Genomic DNA, 19528 nt, shown 5'->3' with positions numbered 1-19528 from the left:
AGATAAACTGTACAACATGTTCATAGGAGGGGGAGAGAGAGAGTGTGAGAAGACGGGGGGGTTGAGATCGTAGCCATCAACACAAGCTCAGCAATTCACAGCTTGGTCTGAGTCATATCTCTAAAGCAAAACCATGGCTTGTGTACACAAGTTGGTAACTCAAGAGTTGTTAAAGACCATACTATGTTCTATTTCACATCTTAGTGGAGTTCATTTCCCATAAGTACTTAATACATTTGCATTGTAATTCTTTAATGTGCAAATACATAAGTCTTTGAATACTCTGCACGAGCTAGATATGGTCCAATTTTCAATAGTGATTATGCTTTCTTTGAAATTAAAAACACTTTGGTTTTACACTTTAATGCTAAAATTATTTAAATTCACACGTTAATTTTAGGTCCACAAAAAAAGAGATAAATATCTCCACTCTAACAGGCTGTCAGGGTGACTAACAGCTCATGAGCAAGAGCAATCTGTTTTAAAATGCTGTTTGACTGCTCAGTAGAAATGGATATGTCCCTATACTTAAATGTGGAAGAGATCTATGGCCATCTACGGAGTAATCATGGGTGCAAATGCTTGGTTTAGGATTCTACCCATCCTCCCTCTGGTCCATCAGTCTGACAGAAAGGGATGGGGGGGACAGTGACATCAGGAAGAGAGCTTCCGTCATGAGCGCTGCCAGTGACAGGGAGGTAGGGTGTGGGATGGGCTCAACCACAACAACATCTTTAGAAAAATAAAAGAATTCAGGACATTACAAGTGACCACGCTGAAATGCTCTATTCTTTCTCCAGGAAAAAAACAACAAGCAATTAAAAGGCCAGTAATTGGATGACTCCATTCAGGGAGGACAAGGTTTGATACCTTTGGTAACAGTGTAGCTGTTAGTATAGTCCAGCATTGTAAACTAGCCTCATCAACTAGCATTAAAGCAAGACATAAATCTAGTCTTGATAGAATCTGGCCATAATTGGTCCCATGGTATGGACAACTAGTTCTCCACTTAGCATGTGATTATGCTAGTTATAGCCTGAGACATGACCATATCCAACGTTGCCTGGTGGCTTGAAAAGTACCACCAAATAAAGCGCAATTCAGAGGCCCTTTGGCAACCAACTGAATCATATTGTTAGTCAGGTAAACTTGAAAGTGCCATAAGTCACGTGATCACAACTTCCTTGTGTTAGACAGGAAGGTGTGCCTTGGATAGAAGTTAAAGGAACCGTATGTAAGAAATGTATTTCAATTAATCATAAAATGGCCCTGATATGTCACTAGACATTAAGAAATCATGTTCATTTCCAATACTTATATCACTGACAACAGTAGTCCGGCCAGGATATTGTCATTTAAAAAGTGAAGTTGCAACCTTGAGTCAGCGGGGAGGGGGAAGGGATACACCGCTCTACAGTAATTTGAAACTGATTGCAGTACCAGTTTTTGCCACAATCTTACATATGGTTCCTTTAAAGGTAATGAGTGACTGACGTGTTGATTACATGACTAGTCATTTGCAAACCCAATCAGGTCAGAGATGTATAACAGAAGTATCCTGCTTCAGTGATGGACTATTCTCATGTGTATCATTTCAAAACCAACCACATTTCCTGGTGAAAGAACAGAGAAAAAGACAACTGAGGACTGACAAGTCATTTTTACAACCCCAAAATAATATTATTTTCATGAAGAAATAGTAGTATATATTCCTTTGACACTTCTTACATTCATTCTACAATACTATCAACACACACATGTATTCATCACATAGATAGACAACTTCTCATAGATATGTAACAACTGGATTTGACTACTCCTCAAAAATGAGAAAAAGGAAGAATATTTTGAGTTTGTACAGGAGAGAGAGTACTGACACCCTGCTGTCCACACCACAAGTGAGGACACCACAGTGAGATGTACTGTAAGGAAATCAAAGTGAGCAAACTACAGCATCAAAAGCAGTGAGGGATATGTACAGTACAATGGAGATGCAACAGAGCTGCAGTCTATAGATGACTGCTAGTTGACCAGTGAGATGGAATGAAAGAAAGAAGGTCTGGATAAAGAAACATGACTGCCCGCAAAACAACGCTGACACAGGCACACACACGCACACACACACACACACACACACTTATGAAGTGTGCAGACTACTTCATAGGTCCTACTCTTTAATTTCATGGTAAAACGTAAGTAACAACCCCTTGTAAGGGGTATGGGTGACTTTCACTGTGTAAGTGATACATCTACAAGAGTGCCTAGGCAGTCAGGTCTCCACAAACATCCCAGAGTAGCACTCTTATTTGTAACAGCTTAGGAAATGACCTCTGTAGGTGGATATGTTTGCCATACTGTATATATTGCACATGCAGAAGGTTGTGTATAACTAGATATCCCAACGTCAGGCGGACATGCGCTGTGATCACAGTTATCTAAGCGCCATTAGGACTGACTATGATGACTGCTGTCCAGACAAACTGACCTGACATCTGAAACTTTGTTTGGACCAGTCTGGATATGCGACAATAATGTGACAAGTTGGACACAACAACAACAAATCTGGTACGTACATATCTGTACAGAGTGTTAACAGACGACAAACAAAAAAAGCAGTTAGCTATAGTTCAGAACCAAAATTAAAATGAATGAGAACAAAAAACACACTTATTACAACCTGGGACAGTGAACAAGACGACAAAATGATATTCCCAATCGGGACTCTCGTCTACCCCATGCACAGATGATGGGGAGAGGAGGAGAACAGAAACAGACAGACTGCACACAGAACACATTAGCCAGGCAGTCAGCAGGCAGGGGGGGGGGAGGGGAGAGAGAGCATTTGGTGCAGCAGGCAGACCAGACCAAACAAGACCAGACGAGACAGGACGAGCAATGGCAGCCCAATGACTAGAGGCCGATTCGGGAGGGGATCCGGCCCGCATCTGATACGGAACTGGATGCGCTCCCGAGTCGACTCCTCTCTGGGGAGTATGGGCATGAGACATGAGACATGAGACATGAAGCAGCCAAGAGCGGGAGGGCAGGACAAGACTGGCAGGTCAAACACCACTAGTGGACACACGGGTTCGTTTTGGTTGTTCGGGGCCAATGCAGAGGAGTAGGAGAACGGACAGAAGCACAGGAGAGGGAGTCGGCCGGGGACAACTGCCATGTTACCCACCTAGTCAACTGGGGGCTAGGACACGTTTTGAATGTCTGTTTCTAAGGTGGAACCAATGCTACCCACCCACCCACCCATCCACGGTGACCTGGGGGCAGGTTTGATTTGCATAATGTCCCTTCACCTCTCCCTTGCACCCCAGGTCAACCCTCGACCCTTGACCCTCGACCCCACCCCCAGGCCCTTCTGTTCTGTCCCTCTACAGGTCGATGAGCTGGTCCACCAGCATCAGGGAGCGGGCCAGACTGGGCAGACTGGACTCTGAGCTGCCACTGTTACTGCGAGAATGACCACCTAGAGCATGCCGGAGAGAGAGGGAAGAGAGAGAGAGAGAGAGAGAGAGAGAGAGAGAGAGGATGGATGTAAGAGCAATGGGGTAGACGATGGATAGTGGGAAAGATAGAGGAAAGGATAGATAAATGGAGATGGGAAGGTGGTGAATGAGGAATGAGAGATATATGGAGGGAGGGAGAGAAGGAGGGAGAGAAGGAGGGAGAGAAGGGTAAGTAGAAGGTATGAGAGAAGACCAAGCAGAGAGGAAATGGCATGTGTGTGTGAGTGAGAAAGAATGCAATGGGTGAATGATGAAAACAAGAGAGGAAGAGAGAGATGGATCAAATGAGAGATGGAGAAGAGAACACCAGGGAGGCAGATGAGGGTATCAGAAAGAAAGGTGAAAAAAGAGAAGGGAGAGAGGAAGAGAGGAGAAAAGATAAAAAGGAAGTGAACGCGTGTTAAATTTGATAAGCTGCAGCTTTAAATGGAGACAGAGAGACAGTTTGCTGGATAGAGGAGAAATGTCATATTTCTCGTCTAAACCAGGAGAAGGGACATATACTCAATGTTGGAGATGTGCAAAGATTAGGAAGCCATTAGAGTTCAGATATTAAATGTAAGTACAGCCACAAATCTGGTGATGGATACCACTCATACCCGATGCAGATATTACATTTGACAAGCCTTGCCAGGAAAAGCATACAACTGCCAATAATTAGGAATGAGTCTATATACCCAGATTACTATAATGCATACAACTGCCAATAATCAGGAATGATTATATACTCAGATTACTATAAGGAGCACCTCATGCAGTCTGTCATTTTTTACAAATTGTGTAAGTTCTGACTTCAAACAGAAAGTTGGCAATTGTTCTTTGCTGTGCTGATATCCCTGAACACCCAGATTCTGATTATGGTCTATAATCTTTAAGCTGGTCTAGGTATGATGAAGATGATGGTCTAAAGAAAATACATGCGTTTAAGCTTCTGTTTGCAGCCTTTTAAAAGAGAGGGGGTGGGGGTGGTTTGGGGGGAGGACAGGTGAGACACTAGCTACCTGCGACCTTACCTTGGTTGGAGTTTTTGGAGATGAGGACGGGGATGGGGTCAAACTGGTCATCTGCACCCTTCACCCCACTGCCCTCGGCCGGCTCAAAGCCAGAGATGAGGTAAGAAGAGTCTGCAGCAGGGGATGGGGGAGGCGGGGAAGGAGGGATGAGAGAGAGGGGAGGAATAGAAGGTAGAGGGGAGAGTAGATAATGAGAAGATCAGAAGGAGAGAAGAAAAGGGAGGAGAAGAGAGAGAGAGAGGCGGGTAAGACCAAGACAGTGGGTGGGATTGAATAGGTGGATTAGCGCAGCCAGAAAAAGGATAATCAAAGAACAGAAAATCACAGGAAAAAAAACAGTTGTGAAGAAATAAAAACAAAGGAGCCGAGCAAAGCCAGAGCTGAACTACAAACCAAAGACATAAATCTCACACAGTAGGTCAGGTTCTGAAAGCTGACATGCTGCAAAAGCTTATTTCATTAGCTCTCCTGTGCCAACTCTGAACCAGACCTTCTATTTGTATCTATTTTTACTTTCTACTCTGATGTTGACCATATACTACCTTCCAAAACATATGCAAATCACAAAATAAGCCTCTGGAAGTTTCCAGAGAGTTCTGGAAGATGTGATGCCTAGTCAGTGAGCGGAGGCAGCTCTGGTAACAGGTGCGGAAGTGGGCGGGGCACTCTTACCCGCAGCTGTAGGCTGTCCGGAGCCCATGGAGGTGGCGGGAGCAAAGTCGTCCAGACAGGGGCCGCCTGTGGCGGAGGAGGGGGCAGCAGAGGAGAGAAGCGGAGCCGCGGGGATAGAGGGGTGAGAGAGCAGGGACAGGCCCAGGAGAGTGTCCTCTCCAGCCAACACGTCTGGAGCGAGGGATGGAGGGAGAAAGAGATGCGGAGAATGTGAGAGAGATAGAGAGAGGGAGAGAAAAAGAGAGGGATAGTGAGAGATGCAGAGAAAGAGATAGAAGGAGGTGCAGAGAAAGTGAGCGAGAGAAAGAGAGAGATGCAGAGAAATGAGAGAGATGCAGACAAAGTGAAGGAATGAAAGAAAGCAAGAAAACAGGATGCAGAGAAAAATGGAGAAAGTCAAAGGACAGAGAGATTTGACAGGGCAAGGAGTGTCACATAATAGGCCAGGCAGTGAGGAGGATGGTGGGAGAGAAAAGGAGGAAAAAAGGGAAAAAGACATGAAATGACATGTTAGATATTAGAGCCCAAACTGAAGAGAAAGCCTTTTCCCTCCTCCATAAAAACACATGTTTTTCAGAACTAATGACAGGGCAGTGAACTGATTCTTTAGGAGATGATGAGAATGATGAGATATCAGTTCAAAAGCCTGCCTCTCAATCTTTTTTATAAACTAATATCACCACGGAAGCTTGCATGCTTAATCCAGTTATATCTTAACATGAATGTCATGTTAACTAGATGTACCGCAGAGCGGTACAAAATATGACCGCCGCCCAGTCCAGCACATTTTTTCCACAAAAATAAATCACGCTGAAAGGCCAATATGAATTCTAACTGTCTCACTAAATTGCATTATCCACACTCAATTCTCACTGGTATCTGCTAGACAACAAGTACCAAAACATGATTAGTTCATAGATTTCACATGTAAAATTCATTTTATACAAGCCCACCTCCATCTTGCCTGTTCATAATTCTGATAAATTCTTGAATTGTGTGCATGTGTGCATGTTTATGTTATGTGTGTGGGTGTGGTTGTGTGTGTGCGTGCTTGTGTATGTGCCTGCGTATGTGCCTGTGCATGCATGCGTGCAGTCTCACCTAGCGTTCATGGGCTTCGGAAAAACCTTTCTCCGAGTGAAAACATCATCATTCCGCGTCATTCACGTCACTTAATGTGTGAGTCAGAGGTCGGAAACTGGGGCTAGATTTTGCTAACAGAGTTGCCCAGTTAGGGGCTCGTCATCACTTTTGTCGTCACGTTGTAGTTCGTTTGTAGTCCATGTGGCCTTTCATGTCCAACAGTTTTAATGTGAACTTGGGAATTTGCCCTTTTTATCACTTGAAAGCTGCATATCATTCTTTCACGAGCATATTACACTATATTTTAAGCAAATACAGTTGTTTGTTTAGGATTAGTGAGTGTATGTTTTAACCTTTGTTGTGGCATCCTTGTTTGTCACACATTCTGTTGGCTAAGCATATAAACACTTGCTGTCGGAAAAACAAAGTAGCCATGGGGGCGGTCCTTGTCATTCCGAGGTGCCCTGAATGCACCATCACAGTCGCTTCTACGCTATGTCACATCTATGAAACTTCCGCCCTGTGTCCTGATTGGCTGTACCATAAAGTCGGTTGCAGAAATCACTCTCAATGGAAGAGGTCACAGATGGATGTGAGTGAAGCTAGGCGGAGCTAAGCGGAACGAAATTCATCTGGCGAGAGTCAGGTTAATGTTAGGTCACAGATACCTGCGATTACAGAACACCTCATTTTTACTTTTTTGTGATTAACTAGGTGGCGCTATACATGAAATGAGTAGTTATGGAATGGGTTGACATGGCCCCTTGAGATCAACATACAAAAAAAAATGGTCCTCCTAAACCCTACGGTTCTCAAGATATTCACAGCCTTTCAGGGGGTCCAGTCCAGCGGGGGCTACAGATCAAAACGAAAAACGATGGTTCCATGCTATCCATGTGGGGTTACATGCCCACCAAGTTTCGTGCACCGGGAATCCTTGACGAAAAAAAAAAACAAAATCTGACTAAACCTATATGACCGCCGCTTCGCTGCGCAGCGGTCATAATAATGAATGGGTCAGAGGTACTCAGAATGCAGCACAGATACATTACACTGCCCTTCTAGTGAAAACACCCACACACCCACACACTGCAATGCAGCAGCACAGCTAAACACAATCCACTTTAGCTTATCTAAGGAATAATTACATATCAGATGCTATTTTGGAGCACTGAGAAAGATGAATGAGTTTTGCAGGGCTATCGGTTGACAGACATACCTGTCCAATAACGAGCAGTGTAGGGATCGATAATGAGACAAGCTTGTCATGATGAAACAGAGAGAGAGAGAGAGAGAGAGCTTGATAGAGAGACTGAGAGATACAATTGCATACTATACTCTAAACTCTAAGTAAACTAGCTAACAAAAACAGCAGGACAGAGATAGAAGAGATTCCTCGACAAGCTGTTCTTCAACACAAAGCATTTTCTGCAGCAACACTGAACCACATGATAACTAAGCATGCAGTGCGCAGGCACTGCAGTCACTAATGAACGCTTACTGACAAGGAGACCGGACAAAGGCAGACAAGGCTGTCATCACTGCTAACCACCAGCCAACGCCTAACTCTGTCCACCCAAACCTTGCATTACATTGTGACAAATGACCGCCAACCACCCCCACCCCACCACACTTCCCGTTTCAACACGACACAATTCTCCAGTGTGGTGGAACGCATCGGACAGTCAGCCCAGTGTGCTGACCATGTTTAGTGAGTCATGAAGGATAAGGTCATCGGGAGAGGACAGTGTAAGCTGTAGTGATTCTGCAACGTTCTGACGTATGCCACCTCCTGGAGCATGACTTGACTCATGCATCAAAAACTAGCCCCAGGTTAAGCTTCTACAACTTCTGCATCTCATTCAGTGCCAAAACAAAAACAAAACAAAACAAACATAGTGCTCACAGTCTGGGATTTGGAATTTTGGAATTTTGTGTTGCAAATATACCGTACCCCTGCTTCTTCTATGTGAAAGACAACCTCTGTGTTTGCAATGCACCTAGTGTTTGCTAGTGATGCTTGTGTTCTGGATCTGCAGACAAATGTGTTTTGCTTTTCAGATCAGTGTTTATTTGTTTGTTTGTTTTTTGGCACGGGGCTGAGCTCCATATTCCCACTGTGAAAATCACTAGGGAGCGTTCTGAGAGGAAAACGGACATAGGCTAGACACAACACAACACACAGGCTTTAAACGGCATGCACATCATCCTTCCGCTTTGAGTGGGCCTAGGCACGCAGAGGAGGAGGTCAGTGGTACTGACCAGGCAAGCTGGCGGCTGCGGCTGCCTCGCTGGGTCTCTGAGCCTGGGGTGCCTCTAGGCCAGGAATCAGGGAGTCCACACTAGCAGCTAAGAGGAGGAGGCAGGGAGAGAGAAGGAGGGGGAGGAGAGAAAGAGGAACAGAAGGAAGTATTGATGAGAGAGGGGGAAAGGGGGAGCGTAGCTTTTTGGAGGATTGTGAGCGATGAAATATGAGCAAAGAGTTCAGCGGTGGCTTAGAGGTTCTCAGGTCAAAATCTCGGCTTGCTATACAACATTACTATGTGGATTTGTTTTCCTCCTAAAGGATGCAGGCTTTCCTATATGTCTTATGGTTTTGATTGAAAGCAGAGAGCATGTCATGAGACAGATAAGTGTGAGAGAGAGAGAGTTTGTTTATACCCACACTGTATGCTGTATCTCTGTTTTCTTTCTTTTGTGATACTACTGTTGTGTAACACTAGTCACTAACACTTGTACCCAAACAGTCATGCCAATAAAACACCTTTGAATTTGAGAGAGAGAGAGAGAGAAAGAGAAAGAGAGAGAGAGAGAGAGAGAGAGAGAGAGAAGGGTGGATGGAGCAGAAACTGCAAGGAGGGTGGGGTTACCGTTGCCGTTGGCCTCCACAGGGGTGCTGAAGGGGTCAGAGGTGAGAGGTAAGAGGTCAGGGAGCAGCAGGGCGGAGCTGGAGGAGGGCTCTGGGGATTTCAGCCCCTCAATCAGCTTCTCTAAGAGTGCAGCCGCACACAGCCAGCAGAGGAGGAGAGGAGAGAGGAGAGGAGAGGAGAGGAGGAGAGAAGAGATGAAGACATGAAGATGAAGAGGAGAGGAGAAGAGAGAAGAAATGAAGAGATGAGAGGAGTGAAATGAACAGTAGGGGATAAAGAAAGTAAGAGAAAAGACCAAAAGAAAGAAAGATGAAAGACAGACAGACAGAAAGAAAGAAAACACAGGAAATGAGAATGGAGAAGAGGGTATGAAATATGAGAGAGAAACGGAGGTGAGGAAGAGGACAGAGGCAGAGGGTAGAAGCACAGGGCAGGAGTAGAGAGAGAGAGAGAGAGAGAGAGAGAGAGAGAGAGAGAGAGATCACATCCTTTAGCAGAGTATAGAGAGAGATCACATCCTTTAGCAGAGCAGAGTATAGAGAGAGAGAGGGAGAGAGAGAGAGAGATCACATCCTTTAGCAGAGCATAGAGAGAGAGAGAGAGAGAGAGAGAGAGAGAGAGAGAGAGAGAGAGATCACATCCTTTAGCAGAGCAGAGTATAGAGAGAGAGAGAGAGATCACATCCTTTAGCAGAGCATAGAGAGAGAGAGAGAGAGATCACATCCTTTAGCAATCACAAAAAGTCAGATACTCTGCTAATGCCCACATGCACAAACTACATTCACTTGACAGACAAAACCATCCACATAACCAGCCTCTGCTTGGTCAGACGTCCACAACTAAGTTCAGGAAATCCAGCTCACAGACTAAAAACACTGATGCTAGTCGTTGTTTCCCTCCAAGAACAACAACACCCACAGTTTTAGTTGACAAGCAGGACATACAAAGAACAAACATTGTGGTGTTAGAATTAGTCAGAAGTCCCAGCTCCACAGATGGAGGCAGAGAAGGTGAGACAGGATGAGTTCTCTTCACCATGCCTGTGAGCAAGCCTCTAGGCACACGGGTGTGTGCACAGACCCAAGCCATCCTCAGGAAACCTTACAGGGCAGCCTCACACAGCTAGCGAATCACCAAACAACCGCGCGGTCGGCCACTCGCACGCGACTTTTCCATATGCAGTCTACTGCAACAGGCAACGGAAGGGGACAACCTCGGGTGAAGTCAAGGCGATGCTTGTTAGGGTTCTTACGTCGGAGAAAGGGAATCAGCGGGTCTCACGGCGTGCTGGGTGGCGCGTGTGGGCAAACGTGTCCCCATGCGTGTGAGTGAGTATGTGCTTTGCTCTTTACCCCCGGGTGGCATCGGTGACCACGCCTGGCGTCATACTTACAGGTGAGGGCGGCGGATATGAGGGAGTGAGAGGCCAGAGTTGAGGGGGCAGGTCAGGGGTCAGGGCGCCATGGCCCTCAGGCCATGGCGCAGCAGATCTGGCGCTTTGACCCTTTCACTGGGTGGAGAGAGTTCAAAGGTCAGCACCAGCAACAGGCCATCACAATCTGTACTAACGTGAATGTGCATCGTGTCCAGTTCATTACTGTATCGCCTCTGTGAATGACTTTCTACCCGGTGCACCATTTAAAACTGACACTAATTCAGTATTCCGATTTTCAAATTTCTTTACAATGTATAACTGGCAGTGAGTTTAGTCAGTGCACTTATCTGATGCAAAAACTCAGCTTACACTTCAGTGGAAACAAAGAGATACAAATAACAGACAACATGATCAAAAAGGAAGTCACTGGAATGAGATCCAAGGCTACACTCAGAAGGTTTACGTGTGTGTGTGTGTGTGTGTGTGTGTGTGTGTGTGTGTGTGTGTGTGTGTGTGTGTGTGTGTGTGTGTGTGTGTGTGAGAGAGAGAGAGAGACTCCTCCTCAGATAGGATTACCCTGGCACAGCCCAGCTTACGTAAGACCTGCGGCTCATTTTGATCTCCTTCATTCCCAAGACAGCAGCAGCTAAAGCCTTTTATTGCCCCTAACAAGAACACCAACTCCACAAGAAAACAAAGGCTGATACCGTACATCGAGAAGATGTGGGCGGCCCGCCAGACTACCCATCACCTTTTGACTGACGGCCAAGTCCAGCCCCTCTGCTCCCGCCCACCGCGGTAGACAGACAGGAGCCATTCCATCAGCCAGAACATCCCTCTCCGAGTCAGCCCACAATCCAATTAAAGACGACACCCTCTTTGTAACCAGGCAACGGCCGAGAGGAGGGGACGCCCGGAATGGCAAACGTGAGCGCGAGCCTCCTGGTGCTCTCTATGCGTGTCACCAAGAGGGCATGTGCAGCCAGAGGAGAGGTTCTCGCCAATCACTCTGAGACTCCAGGCTCCAGGGGACTGTTTTTACAGGGACACTGGACCTGCAATTCATCCATTTAATACTGATGACCAGCTTTAGTTGATGAGAACAAAGGAATCTCACTGAGTAAGAACTACAAGTTCCCTTTGTACCAAAACAGACCAAAGAAACCAAGGCAGAAGGAAGACATATTTTGGTTGCATGGGGGGAGGGAGCTTCTCAGAGTTATTACCCACTGATACCCGAGAAGGCAGTTATCAGAACCATCAGCCAGGAGTAATATGCCTGGGTAATTAACTGCAGGGTAATCGTAGGGGCAATTTGCATGAAGTACCTGCACTGGGCAATGGGGGCATTACATGGGATAACAATGAGCAGGTGGAGAGTAGGGGGGTATCTCTGACATCTGAGAGGGGTAACCAGAGAACAGGGGGGCAGCTGGGTGCAAGGGGGATCCCAGAGAGAAGGGAGTATTTAGTAACACTGGGTTGTTAAAAAGGCCCAGGACCACCCAACGCACTGGGCTTCAGACCAGTGCTCAACGCATGAATGCCTCTTAAAGTTTAGGAGACATCTGGGAAAATGGGTCAAGGAGAACCAGCTGGACAGCACAAGCAGAGGGAAATGGGTGAAGGACCAACAGTGGATGGAGACAGAGACGTTCTTCTACGAAGACTATATACATATATGGGAGAGAGCAGCACTGCATTCCTGTCTCCTAACTGGGGCCAAGCCAGGAGTCAATGCAACAGCTGTCAGTACCATGTCAAGTCTGTGTGATTGTGTGATTGTGTGTGTGTGTGTGTGTGTTTGCTTTGGGGCTTACCTGTGCTTTGGGGGAAGCCCTTCGAGGGGGGGCCTTGGGGCTGCAGGCCAGAGATGAGGTCCTCAGTGGAGGTGGGTCTCTCTGCTGGCTTGCCTGGGACAATAGAAGTCACAGAGCTCAGACCACACGCTACAATGCAAGACATATCTACATAATCATAATGAGAATACGTTTGTATAGTTTTTAACAGTAGTTTTCTGAGACAGACAAGATTTGGAGTGTGAATGTAGCTCAGTAGTGTGTCTAAATATCCAAATAGCCTGTCCTGAGTTCAATGCCGGGTCTGGGTATTAGCCAGTAGCCAATAGATTCCTTGACTGAGACCGGCGCTGTGTGAATGGGGCAACATGAGACAAAAACATGTTACTTTGGGGAGGCGTACCGTCAGCAAGCTTGGCAAAGTCCTTGTTGAGAAGCTCCTCTGCAGTGAGTTTGGAGAAGTTGTCGTCCCCGAAGGGGTTCCAGGAGGACTGGGCCCCCGGGGCAGCGGAGGGGGCAGAAGGGGCACTGCCATCTGCAGGCTGGTACACACTCTGCTGGGAGGAGCGCGGGGAGCCTGAGGGGGTGGTGCTAGCTGACCTGGAGAACATGAACACACACACACACATTAAGGCCACATGAAGCGAATGTTACAGTTAAAGTTGACTGGTATTTAGTAGACTCTTTTATCAAAAACACAGACTTGCAACGGTAGGTTCGGTAAGGCGGGGATCACATTAGCCAGCGGCAAGTGGCAGGTTTCCTATTGTTTTTCTATGGTTTAGCAGCGGAACCGTGGTAACGCTAGCGTTGAACTTGGTTCAACTTTCAAACCGCATTACGAGTGTATTCAATTGTCAGTTAAGGCAAACCGTTTGTGTTACCATAGGAACTAGATAGAACTTATGATAGCCTGAGCGTTGCGTTACGCTTGCCGCTGGCTAATGCGATCCCCACCTAACTGAACCTGGGCCAACCAACTGCTAGAAGGTGTGCTGTTCATTGCACATTACAAATAAAACATTGGTACATTAAGGGATAGTGGTACAAATAGCTGTGGTGGAATACATGGAGATGCTTTTAGGTGTTTTTTGTGGGTTCAGCATTCAGCATATGTGAGAGGGGGTGCAGTGTAGCATGTGACTGAAAAGACTTTTAGCACATGTCTGTGTGTGCAATGTCTGTGTGTGTGAGTGTGTGTAAATGTGTGTGTGTGTGTGTGTGTGTGTGGGGATATACACACCTACAATACATGTGGGAATGTGTATATAAAAGTGGCACTCACTTGGACTTGTTGAGGCTGGCCTCTGCAGCAGCCGCCTGCAGCAGCTGGGTGGAGTGGCTGACCGGCACGCCGAACACGGCGCTGTGCGTCACGTCACTGAGGATGCGTCGGTGACCGGACTTGGGGGCCGACTTTGGGGAGGAGGGGGGCGTCAGAGAGCCCACCTTATGCATCCCCCGCCCCTGCAGAGGAAGAGAGGGGACGAGCAGAGAAGGAGAGTGTGAGTGAGTTGAAACAGCCACTCGCTCACACCCTCACGAGTGAAACAGTAACTCAGGCAAACTTCTAGAAGTGGAGGCTAATTAAAAATCATCAAGACAGAGCAAACATAATCACTAGAGAAGAGAGAAAGGAAATATCAAGCACACCTAAATATTGATTTGTAACAGAGAAAAAGCCTTTCATAATGAGCAGAGACAGTAATGAGTCAGCATCACAATGCCATGACACTCAGGAATGATTGCCATTTTACAAGCTTGTATTGACTGTAACTGCAAGGAGGTAAATCAAAAAACCCATCCTATCCTGCTGCTGAAGCCTTGATGATCTGTGCCTGCATCCAGCACACCTGATTTATATCAGTGTAATTACAATTCTCATGATTTAATCAGTTGTGTTCAACTAATTAAGAATTCCACTGATTTGGTCCTGTAGTAAAGAGGGCTCCTTAAGGGCCGTTCACACCAGGAACGATGACTATAATATAAACGTGACTAATATGAACGTCCACACTGACCAACGATAAGGAAAGTCTCTCATCGTGTTGATGAGTGTAATGCCTAAAATATGATTGATTCTGATTGGCTGTCAGCTTTTCTGACAATTGTTCTGACGGTGATCCCAAAGTTATTTTCTTTTTCATGTTGTTATCGTTACAGTATAAGTGTGGACGCTGTCATTCATGTTAGCTAGAGAGATACTTTTTTGCCGCTATTATACTCGCTCTTGGTGTGAACAGCCCTTTACTCTGCAGGGAAAGGGTGAGAACCATAACTTTAGGTTGTTTAATCAATTAAAACGAGATGCCATATTCAAGCCTACAGAGATTTCCAGAAAAACAAAGAGATGAGTGAGGTGAGGAGTTCAGACGAAGCCGGCGGCTTTTTGTGAGTGGGGGGGGTTCGGTTTAGGGAGGAAGGGGCTCTGGGTTTACCATAAGGTCAAGGTCGTCTGTCTGTTGAAGGGGAAGGGGGGTCTGGGTTTGGGATGGGGTGACGGTGTGGGCTGATGATGGATGTGGATGCGGCTGCTGATGCTGATGCTGCTGCTGCTGCTGATGTTGCATGGGAGCCACAGGAGCAACAGGCTTCCCCCTGAGCTGCGCAGATGCAGACGCAGACACAGCTGTAGATGCAGCTACGGCTGCAGGAGCCGGAGCCATAGAGGCCTGCAGCTGCTGTTGCTGAGGTTGCACAAAAGGATTCCTCGCCTGCTGATACTGCAACGAGTGACAGATATGGAGCTTTGGAGCTTTTTCACAGCGATTTTGCCATTTTTGACATTAAATAAATGGCAGGCCCAGGTGTTACAAATTACATTAATTAAAAGGTTTTTGATTCTACTACAATTAAACTGAACAGAGACTTCATTGACGTATCTAGCTACACCTGTGCTTGCCCTATTATTTCATGTCAAAATGGCTGCTGTGAAAAAGGTCTATTGATCTGCTGTGCCAGGCCCAGGTTAAATGAGCTGTGCCACTGCTCAGGTGGTTCCAACAGGCATGCAGGTCTCAGCGTCTGATCTGATTAGGCAACACCAGGCACAGACCTGCTTTCACTCCTGCACCTTATTTGTTCATGATGAGGGACTGCATTTTAAAGTACTCTGAATTGTTTGGTTTGGCTTGTCACATGGTAATATATTTAAGTAGACCAGAATTACTAGGTCCTTATAATTCATAGACAAAAATCCCAAAACAAACAAAACAAGACGAAATATACAAAACATGAATGTGGATTGCAACCACAACTCTTGAAAACAACGGGTTCATATTTTTCCTTGGCCAAGGAATACGTGCCACATTCCTAATGGCAGTAGGAGAGCAGGAGTTCTGTATTGCCCGGATGAAGGTCCTCTGAAAGCGTGGCTTTCTTTTCATGAAAAGATATCTGCATGGATCTAAGTGTGCAGAAAATTATTTTTTGATGACACTGCTGCTTGTTTGCAGACATGTTTTCTGGCCCCTTAGCACACCTCTCTGTTGGTGAGTGTGGCGTATGAGTTTTTGAGTAGCCTAAGCTCAAGGCATTGGATCAGTATCATTGCACAGGTCAAATACAAGTCACACGCGATAAGACACAGCCAACACTGTTCATTTGTTTGGTGTTTACTTAAGTTTACTTAAGTAACACTTGTTCCTAAATACTAAAATGTCAAATTTTTGTCACATAGAGTGTGATTGGCAAAGAATCCATAAAAGCAGAGCTGGAACTCATTTAGCTGCTACATGCAATTAGCGAAAATTAGCGTACATGTCCTACAAGAGCATGTTGAATGCCAATATATGGCACGGATAGAATGGAGCCTTTATGGGGGTCTTGCTGGTGCTTTCCCAGTATGTTAATTTACTTGTAGAGGCTCAGTGAATGGAGGATTGTGTCCTACTAAGATGAGCTAAGTAACACAAACCCTTGGCAGAGTCTAAATAGAAGCTGGCAAACCAACTGGGTGATTTTTTTATGTGGTGCTTTTCCAAACATTTGATGATGACACCATACATTATATAGCTCAGGTTAAATGTTAAAAATACTATAAGGTATTGCATAATATACTTATTTTCAAAGTATGACAGCACACACTTACTCTGTAGGTAACCTTTCCCTTTAGGCATGGATATGATATACAGTAATAGTACACACAGGCAGGTGCAGAGTAGGCAGCATGCAGCAAACTCACTAATGTCTTTACAATAATTGCAACATAGTGCTCAAACATGAATTTACAGACAGGTATTAGATATACATTATTATCTACACTAGTGTAGACCATTCCTGATTTCTGTTTCATATATATATATATATATATATATATATATATATATGAACGCATGGAATGGAATGAACGCATGATGTTCTCTCCAGAACTTGGACTTGAACAACAGTGAGCATGACCATGTGGACTGACAGACTCTACCTGCTGCTGTTGCTGGGCAGAGAAGAACGCGGCTGCCGGAGGCTGCTTGACAAACATCTGGGGTGTGGCCTGTGGTGGAGAGGGAGTGGCCTGTACAGGTATGGGAGTGGCTTGTTGCGAGGCGACGGGCACCTGCTGTGGCTGTGACCTCTGCGATTGGAGAACAGGAGTGGGTGGGGCTGTGTTGATGTTCACACCTGTGAAAATGAAACAAACAGACCTCCTGAAATGCTGATTGAGGCACAAGTCATTTATTTTTAATTGATCTATTTCTTTGAAGTTTTACCAAGTAGTGGCACATAAGATACAGTTAAGACTGTGTCCCTGTCCACACTAAGCTGGGTAAATAAAGGTCCTTCTGTCCACACTAAAATGGCATATTCTGACGCCTAAAACAATACTTTTTGAAAACGCTCTTTGAGGTGCAGAAATTGGAAACTCCGGCTTCACGCTGTACTGTATTCAGTGAAAACGCAGAGATTTCAGATACGATGACGTGCGGTTGCCATGATACGGATCAAATTTAGTGTTCCAAACACCACCAACAACGAACACTTCTATGGCGTTTCAGTGTTCTAAATAATGTGGGCGGAGATAATTTTCACCTCAAACATGCGTATTTATAATTACGTGGCTTAACGTGGACAGGGCCTGTGTCTAACAAAATAAATGAGCTGAGGGCAGCCTGCGTGTGCAGTGCGAGGCTCATTAGCTTCTATAGTGGTGAGAGGATCTGATGTGGTGGTCCTGACCATTACAGTCTTTGACACGCTGAGGTCAGGATAGCCCAGAGAGGGATTGAGACACCTCCAGCTCATTAAGGGGTGTTTAAGAGCTCTTTAAAACGTGGACAAATTTCACCGCTGGGATCACTAATCTGGCTGAGCTGAAGGACCACATAGTTCAATAATGCATGACTGGCCCAGGGAGAGACTGCAGGGAGGGAGGAAAGGAGAGAGAAAGAGAGATGGAGGACAGGGTGGAGAGAGAGAGAGAGAGGGAGAGAGAGGGAGAGAGAGGGAGGACAGGGAGGAGAGAGAGAGGGAGAGAGAGAGAGGAAGGACAGGGAGGAGAGAAAGAGAGAGAGACAGAGAGAGAGAGAGAGAGAGAGAGAGAGAGAGAGGGGGAGAGAGAGAGGGAGGGAGGAGAGAGAGAGAGAGAGAGAGAGAGAGAGAGAGAGAGAGAGAGAAAGGGGAAGTCGAGAGTAACAGATTGGGGAAAAGGGGAAAGGGAAAAGGGAAAAAAGAGGAGCAGGAAAAGGGGCGTGTCCATCAGCAAGCTTGAGAGACAGTTATGCTTTTCATTGGACACCTGCAGTGTCCACAGCAGAGGCCATTGTGTGGCAGTGCCAACTCTCCGCAGAGGCAATAGGTGGGGGTGGGGGGGCACAAAGAGAGGAAGAGGATGAGGAGGAGGAGGAGGAGGAGGAGCCTACTGATGGATGGAGTGGTTCCAGGTGCTGCACTGGCCCGTTTGCGAGGAGTGAGGGCGGGCTGGATGGGCAGGATGCCCGTGATTGGCTGAGCCTGGGCAGCTTTGGGGCGCTGGCGCGGGGCGATGGAGGTCTCCATGGTGGGGACTGGGTCTGTGAGCCTGTGGAGAGAACACAGAAGCATACATTTCTGCATTAAGCGTGCTTAAGTATTTGGGCCCAAAACGTTGTTCTTTTATGGTCATTCATGGTCACTGAATTCGTTTCTGGCTTCTGGTTTACTGATAAGGAATTGAGAAGTGTAATGTGCTCTAGAAGTGATATGGTGCGGTTGCTCAGTGGAAAGTGGAGTGGAGTGGAAAGATCAGTTGCTCCTGTTTCACTGACCTGGCTTTGGTCTGGCTTTTCTTTGCGACAGCTTCACTGGCTTTGATTGGCTCAGGGAGTTTTGCAGGAATGGGCGAACTCTGAGAAGGTGAGAAGTGCAATTAGACAAGCGCACACCAAACAAAAAGCGTCTTTTAGACATTTGATCACAGCATTTATCTGCCATTCCCTAATGGGCCCGGCGGCTATCAGTGAACGCTAACCCCCCCCCAACCGGAGCCTGTCTGTGGTTCTTTGAGTCTGAGGAGACTGGATGCTGGACACTGAAACGGGCCCATCAGCGCCTCACTACGGGGTTGGGGAGGAGGGGGAGCTGTGGAAGGGTGCCAGTTGGCAGAGGCCGACGCCATTCTGCTTCCCCTGTAATTATGCAAGCCGTTTGCGTCCTCTACTAAGAGGCTGACGGATGAATAAAACATACAAAAACATCCAGGCCCGGGGCTCGAGGAATTCAAAGGGACCCAAAACAAAAAATCACCCACAATGCCCCATCGCCAAGACTTAATGCTTCCACGTGAGCTGTGAGCTCATTACAACTAGATAAATGACACATATGAAAGTGCATGTGTTTGTTTGTATGTGTGTAAGAGAGAGAGTGTCAATGTTTATGGGCTGTTGTTGGAGTTGTGCTGTGTTTGGCTCAGCTTCTGTGCGGTGTGACATGGTTGTGGTTGCAGCAGAGGACGGTGGGCCTGGTAGCAGCAGCCAGAGACTCACATTCACGTTCTGAACAGGACACTCCCGCCGGGCCAGCTTGAAGGCAAAGTAGGACACCTGGTATATATCCGGTCTCTTTTCAGGGTCAGGCTCCAACATGTATCCTGATGGGGAAAGCCCAGCGGGAAGGGGAAAGAGAGAGAGAGAGAGAGAGAGAGAGAGAGAGAGAGAGAGAGAGAGAGAGAGAGAGAGAGAGAGAGAGAGAGAGAGAGAGAGAGAGAGAGAGAGAGAGAGAGAGATGC

At 46.4% G+C, this 19528-nt stretch overlaps 1 protein-coding gene across 6 annotated transcripts in view; it reads right to left on the bottom strand.

Annotated features, from left to right (window-relative positions):
• LOC125294379 (AP2-associated protein kinase 1-like) overlaps positions 1-19528 on the bottom strand; it is a 45765-nt gene that overhangs the window by 5125 nt on the left and 21112 nt on the right. Inside the window, exons 8-20 of one of the 6 annotated variants that reach the window (XM_048243060.1) lie at positions 19287-19390; positions 18570-18649; positions 18186-18343; positions 16751-16947; positions 14769-15053; positions 13616-13797; positions 12734-12930; positions 12352-12444; positions 9157-9276; positions 8549-8635; positions 5204-5374; positions 4532-4642; positions 3267-3478 (exon numbers count right to left, since the gene is read on the bottom strand). In XM_048243060.1, the coding sequence (XP_048099017.1) occupies positions 3384-3478; positions 4532-4642; positions 5204-5374; positions 8549-8635; positions 9157-9276; positions 12352-12444; positions 12734-12930; positions 13616-13797; positions 14769-15053; positions 16751-16947; positions 18186-18343; positions 18570-18649; positions 19287-19390 (1880 nt within the window). In that variant the 3' untranslated portion in view covers positions 3267-3383. Of the gene's footprint in view, positions 1-3266; positions 3479-4531; positions 4643-5203; positions 5375-8548; positions 8636-9156; positions 9277-12351; positions 12445-12733; positions 12931-13615; positions 13798-14768; positions 15054-16750; positions 16948-18185; positions 18344-18569; positions 18650-19286; positions 19391-19528 lie in introns of those variants that run through there. The other 5 variants (XM_048243055.1, XM_048243056.1, XM_048243058.1 and 2 more) reach the window with 5 other exon arrangements.

Source organism: Alosa alosa, chromosome 5 (genome assembly GCF_017589495.1).
Source record: "Alosa alosa isolate M-15738 ecotype Scorff River chromosome 5, AALO_Geno_1.1, whole genome shotgun sequence".
NCBI classification, from domain to species: Eukaryota; Metazoa; Chordata; class Actinopteri; order Clupeiformes; family Clupeidae; genus Alosa; species Alosa alosa.
Note: the sequence above shows the minus strand (reverse complement) of the source record. Positions and strands in the feature narration are given on the sequence as shown.